The following is a 6,000-nucleotide window of genomic DNA, read 5'->3' on the forward strand; positions in this document are numbered from 1 at the left end:
TACAAATTTATATATGAATATATAAATAAATGGAAAATAAAACTACAATCAAACTTAGATAATGTTAATTTGTGGCTTTCTAAGTCAACTTGGCAGCCAGCAGGGACAGATTTCTATTTTAGTTACCTAACCAAAAAAAACATATATGTGTGTGCGTGTGTGTGTGTGTGTGTGTGCGTGTGTATACCAGCTGAGGTAATTGTTCTAGTAAATAGTATGATCTCCAATTATCTAATAGCTGCTATCATAGGGAAAAAAGTCTTTTATGAACTGGGAGGAAGTAATTTAGTTACCACTGAGGATGGCTTCCCGATTGGCTGCTGAGTTAGTCTGTGCTGCAGAGGAGATAACTACTTAGTAGAGTTTTAATTGCTTTTATTCAAAGAACTCGGTGCTAGAGAGAAGTACAAATTCCAGGGGTGATTGCACCGCATGCTTCCCTAGCCTCCTTTACAAAGGTAGGAAGGGTTGCTCTGAGACAAGATCCTTTGTGTTCACAAGAGAGGGACTTTCCCCAATCCCCTCTCAACTTCCCATTTGCCTACCTATACCCTGATTGCGTTTTCTTCCTTGGGTAGATACAATGAGATCAATGCTATTAGCACAGCCTGCTCTAATGGTGTGGATGAATGTGGGGACCTGGCCTCAAAACTCTTCAACCAGTGGAGGAATAACCCCTCAAACAATCCGTAAGTAACCCTCCTGGGTTATGGCTTTATGTTAAATAGTAGCTGGGGTGGGAAGGGTGGTGGTAGGAAGGGGAAAGATACCATATTGTAAACAAGTCATCACATGCATATATTCACACTAGCCTGCCAACACTTGCTTGTTAAGACTTGATCAGTTATAACTTGTAATTTGTGGGTTTATTTGGAAAGTAATGTAATCACTGCAACTTTTAACTCTGTTGCACAACAGATGAAACATGTACAAATGGTTTTTCAAAACTTTCTTATTTACTTATGCTTCTACCACCCCCTTATTTTTATTCAATGGCCCTCCACCCACCCAGTTGCACCTGAGGCTACTACCACCTACCTGGATCTTCCAGAGCGCCCCCCCCCCACCGTGGGGTGATATCACCTACTTTGGGAATTTATAAATCCCTTAATTTTATAGATGAGAAGAAAGACCAAGAGAGGTCAAATAGCTTTGAAGAGCCCAAGTCAGGACTGGACATCATGTCTTACTCTATGTCTAGGAATGGATGTGTCTAGCTGTCTCAGAAGTGGTGTTATCCCCAAGAGTCTAGGAGCTTGAAAAGAACCTCACACTTCCTTACTTTGCTAAATCCCATCATTTGTCAGCTTCTTAACTTTCTATTTTTTTGTTCTAGGATCCACCCTAATCTGAGATCTACCATTTACTGCAATGCCATTGCCAGAGGTGGAGAAGAAGAGTGGGAATTTGCCTGGAACCAGTTCCTCAATGCTACACTGGTAACAGAGGCTGATAAGCTTCGCTCAGGACTGGCCTGCAGCAGAGATGTGTGGATCTTACATAGGTGTGTGGTGTGTGACTATGTATGAGAGCAAGTGTAAAGCAGTGGAAAGTAAAGGAGGGAACAAACAAGTGGCCAGCCCTAGGGTCAATTTTTTTCTCTTTCTCTCCCCTACCCCATTCATGCATCTGCTTTATAAATACTGTGTGTGTGTGTGTGTGTGTGTGTGTGATCTATATAGATACATAGATATATAGATATGTGCATATGTATATATGTGTTACATATATGTATGTGTGTATATATATATCTAATACACACACATACATATTTACATGTAAATGTCCAGTAGCCACACCATAAATGGTCCCCTAGTTGTTCTGGGTGGCACCAAGGCATGGAACCCCAGAGGAGTTCAAGTTCTGAGACAATGCAGAATCCTTTGGAGTCCTCTGAAATTCCCAGCCTACCCCAAAATGCGGATAGCAGGCATGCAGATTTTTTAAAATGCTCTCATGACCTAAACTAAACAACTTCAACCAATAACTGAATTCAAAGAATAAAATATAACTGAAGCAGTCCTTGAAGACAGCTACCCTATGTTCTGGGAGTCAGAGACCTGTGCTTTAACTTTGATTCCTGTGAATTTAGCTCAGTTTCCCAATCCGTTACATGTAAGGGTAACTGCAGTGCAGGGGCAAACATTTAACTTTCCCCAATTAAGTATAACATAAAGGAGCCCTCCAAGGAAGTTGTGGATTTCTCTGTCAGCACCAAGTAGCATCTCTCATAGGGTGACCACCTTGGCCCCCTGATTGTGATTCTAGACTCTTCTCTTCATCACAATCAACCTATCCATTGTGCTTAGGCTGTTAAAGCTATTGAGAGGCATAAGCTTGCTTAGCCTTCCCAATATGCCTGTTCAGCCACAAGTCCCCTACTTGTTTCTTTTTGTTCTATCTTACCTCACCTCAAAACTAAAGGAAGGAACATTTCCCTGATAGTATGTGCACCCCCTTGAAGGATACTCATATATGAAGCTCTTCCAAGCGTATTTCCCCCCAAAATATTTTTCCTGCTGGCAAAATCTTTGCCTGTATTTTTGTTGCCTTTTCTTTGAGTAGGAATTCCATTTCCCACCTCTCTTCTCAGCTGGGTGTAATGAAAGTTAAGCTATTTCTATAGCAGTCACCTCAGATCCATTTATTCTGATACCACTTGCCTTCTTTCAAAAAAGTTGATTGCTATCTTTTGTTTTTTTCTGTCATTTCTGTCACCATTCTTTCTGAATGTGTCCCTCCTCCTTCCCTCTTCAGTGAACTATCACTTGTAACAAAGAAGAAAAAAAGAATGAGGGGGAAAAGCAATTTAGAAAACCAATCAACCCATCAGAGGATAGGTTGTCTTCTTTTAAAGATATCCAGCCCATCATCAGCTACAATAGTTTCAAGATACAGGGTGTCCCAAAAGTCTTAGTGCAGTTTTAAGCTCTTAGCCAACCAAGAACTGCACTAAGACTTTTGGGACACCTTGTATTGTACTATAATCTATGGGGTATTCAAAGAATTTTCAAAATAATTTTGCCTGTAGGAGATCTATATTCACCTTTCAGCTGACTTTAGAACCTAATCTCCTTACATTCCCTTTTTCTCCTCCTCCCCTAAAATGCTACTCCCCAGGAATTACCTACTCCTCATAGCATACTGTTAAGTAAGGAGGGTATTTCTTTAATACTTCAAATACCTGCAATTTTGCCTGTGTAGTCACCAGTGCAGATGGCATCTCTCCTCTGAGACTTAATAGAAGGTCTCTGGGAATTCCTGTGGCTGAGAAGTCTATGGCTCTGTTTGATGTAGGGATGAGTCACTGTGACTTAGCTTGGCTGGTCCTTTGACAATAGGACAACAAAGGTTACATGAAAAAATAAACAGGAAAGTACTTTGGCTTCAGGGGAGAAAAGTACTCTTGCAACCTTAGTTCTCATAAAAACTGAGAAGCTGCTACCCTAACTAGTTCTGATTTTCTCTGCCCAGATACCTGTCTTACACTCTGGATCCCACGCTGATCCGGAAACAGGATGCAACCTCTACCCTAATCAGCATCTGCAGCAATGTGATTGGGCAAAGTCTGACCTGGGACTTTGTTCGAGCCAACTGGAAGAAGCTATTTGTGGAGTGAGTCTTCTAGAAGGGCTTTGGGGAGTGATTACTGTATTGGGCCCGCTATCTATGTGATGTTGGGAAAGTAATTTCCAGTCTTGGAGCCTCAGTTTCTTTCCTCATCTGTAAAGTTAAAGACTTGGACTAGATCTCTGAGGTTCCTTCCTTCAAATCCTAAATTATGTGATGCCCTTCTCTTCCTGAGGAGGGGCTCGAGGTTGGGAAGCTGATGAAGGCCCTGGCCAGAGAACATGGGTTTGAATTAGAGGCTTGCACAACATAATTTGCTCCAAGGTAGTAGTGATTTTGATTATCAGATTACCTAGGTTTAGAGCCTGAGAAGCTCCACTGTGTCTCTTGCTGATGAGAGCTTCCCATGACCTCACTTTATCCTGAGGAGGTGATGGCCCCCTTGGGAAGGAGGGAAAGCAGAGACCAGTTCTTCTGACCTATTCTTCCCTCTGTGCAGTTACGGTGGTGGCTCCTTCTCCTTCTCCAACCTAATCCAGGGAGTGACTCGGAGGTTTTCCACAGAGTTTGAACTACAACAGGTAAGGTTCTTTCTAGGTCATCTCATCTGTGCCTTGGGCAGTGCCACAACCACCCCATGCTTCTTGAGAAGAAGGAAGTTTAGAAGAACCACCATGATGGCAGAGTGGTTGTAGGCTCCTACTGGGCTCCTGCCCCATCAGGTCCTTTTCCAGAGTCTGATTGCCTCAACAATAAGACTGATATTTATTTTCTCAGTGGATCATTGCATAATCCCATTGAGCATGCATGGTGTAATGAGAATAACACTGAGTTTGGAAACCCAGGACCTAATACCTGCTTGATATTGGTCAAATTAGTTCTCTCAGGCCATTCATTTTCTTATCTGTGAAATGAAAGGGTTGGACTGGATGGGGCCATGTGGTACAGTGGAAAATGGTGCTGAACTCAGAGTTAAGAGAACCTGCGTTGAAATCCTGGCTGTGTCCCTTACTTATCTGTGTGATCTTGAGCAAGTCACTTAACCTTTTTTAAGCCTCAGTTTCCTCATTCCCTGGAAACTAAGAGGTTTGGACTAAATGACCTCCAAAGTCCCTCTAGCTCTAACTTCTTGTGATCCTGTTACCTGATTTCTCAGAGGTACTGGCATTTCCTTAAAGGACATATATATTAGGGGGAGGGTTGTATGTGTAGAAAGGTTAGCTTAGATTTTTTACTTCCTATGGAATATGGGTTACTATCTCTGGAAAGGGTACATCCTGAAAAGGATTTCAGGGCCCAATGGGTAGATCAACCATCTCCTTAAGATAGTGGCTTCCAGAAAGTGAGAAATGCGGCTAAAGCAAAAGGAAGATGTGATTAATTTTCTCTTTCCTCTGCAGCTTGAACAATTCAAACAGGAAAACATGGATATCGGCTTTGGTTCAGGAACCCGGGCCCTGGAGCAGGCTCTGGAGAAGACCAGGGCCAATATAAATTGGGTGAATGAGAACAAGGCACTTGTGTTGGAGTGGTTTAAAGAGCACAGTAAATAGGCTTGCAGTGTTTCCCTGTGTGACCAGTGCTGAGGAGTGTGTCTCTCTCTCTCTGAAGGCCTGAGCCTAATCAGAAGTGGGGTGAGGGACACACCATTCTAAAAATTTTCCTGGGCCCTCTTCCCTTCCTCCATCCTCAGGCTTATAATACCATTCTTGATACTTGCCATTATGTGTTCCTCCGCTTTTCCTCATGCCAGGCCCGCTTAGTATTGACAGAATCTGAAAAAAGCCCAGGTCCTGGGTGGTATCATGGACTCATCTTACCAGGGAGGCTTTGCTCCAGGGCTAATCTCAGGGAAGCCCATGTTCCATGGGCTGAATAACTCAGATAGGAAGTACAGCCTTTCTCTGGCTGTCATCCCTTCTCCCTTCCCTTCACCTTGAAAGTCCTAACATCTGAGAAATCAATGGGGAAAGTATCTGTATATTTTTTTCCAAAGGAAAATGTAAATAAATGATTTCTAGATGAACTTTCTAGTGTGTTGTTTTTTTTAATAGTAGGAAAAGGCTCAGGACAGCTGTACTGACATTCTTGGAATGGGGGAGGAGAGGAGGGAGATGGTACAAGGAGGACCCCTTCAGCTCTTCCTGTAGCCCATTCCTCCAATGTCTTGGAATCTGGATCTGGAACCTTTCGGAGTAGTGCCTGAACAGGAGTCCAGATGCCAGAGAATCTGCAAGGTGGAAGGTCACTCCCTCCAAAAGATCATGGGAAGATTGTTCCCACAGGCCTCCTGTTAATGTAGGTGTGGTCTCCATCCACTGGTAATGTTTATTGGATTCTTAAATCCATCTGCAATGTTTATCCAACTTCTAAATCTCCATTGCAGGAGGAAGGGTTGGGGTGGCCTTGTGTAAGGATGGAGATGATGGG

The 6,000-nt window shown here is 42.9% G+C and overlaps 1 protein-coding gene across 6 annotated transcripts in view; it reads left to right on the top strand.

The window, feature by feature from the left end:
- The window catches only part of ANPEP (alanyl aminopeptidase, membrane), a 43,576-nt gene extending 37,980 nt beyond the window's left edge, over positions 1–5,596 (top strand). For all 6 annotated transcript variants that reach the window (XM_027851399.1, XM_027851400.1, XM_027851398.1 and 3 more), the window contains 5 exons: positions 579–689; positions 1,337–1,504; positions 3,475–3,615; positions 4,070–4,151; positions 4,971–5,596. In XM_027851399.1, the coding sequence (XP_027707200.1) occupies positions 579–689; positions 1,337–1,504; positions 3,475–3,615; positions 4,070–4,151; positions 4,971–5,123 (655 nt within the window). In that variant the 3' untranslated portion in view covers positions 5,124–5,596. The remainder of the gene's footprint in view (positions 1–578; positions 690–1,336; positions 1,505–3,474; positions 3,616–4,069; positions 4,152–4,970) is intronic.
- The last annotated feature ends 404 nt before the right edge of the window (positions 5,597–6,000 follow it).

The sequence above is a fragment of the Vombatus ursinus genome, unplaced genomic scaffold (assembly GCF_900497805.2).
Source record: "Vombatus ursinus unplaced genomic scaffold, bare-nosed wombat genome assembly UNPS02009205.1, whole genome shotgun sequence".
NCBI classification, from domain to species: Eukaryota; Metazoa; Chordata; class Mammalia; order Diprotodontia; family Vombatidae; genus Vombatus; species Vombatus ursinus.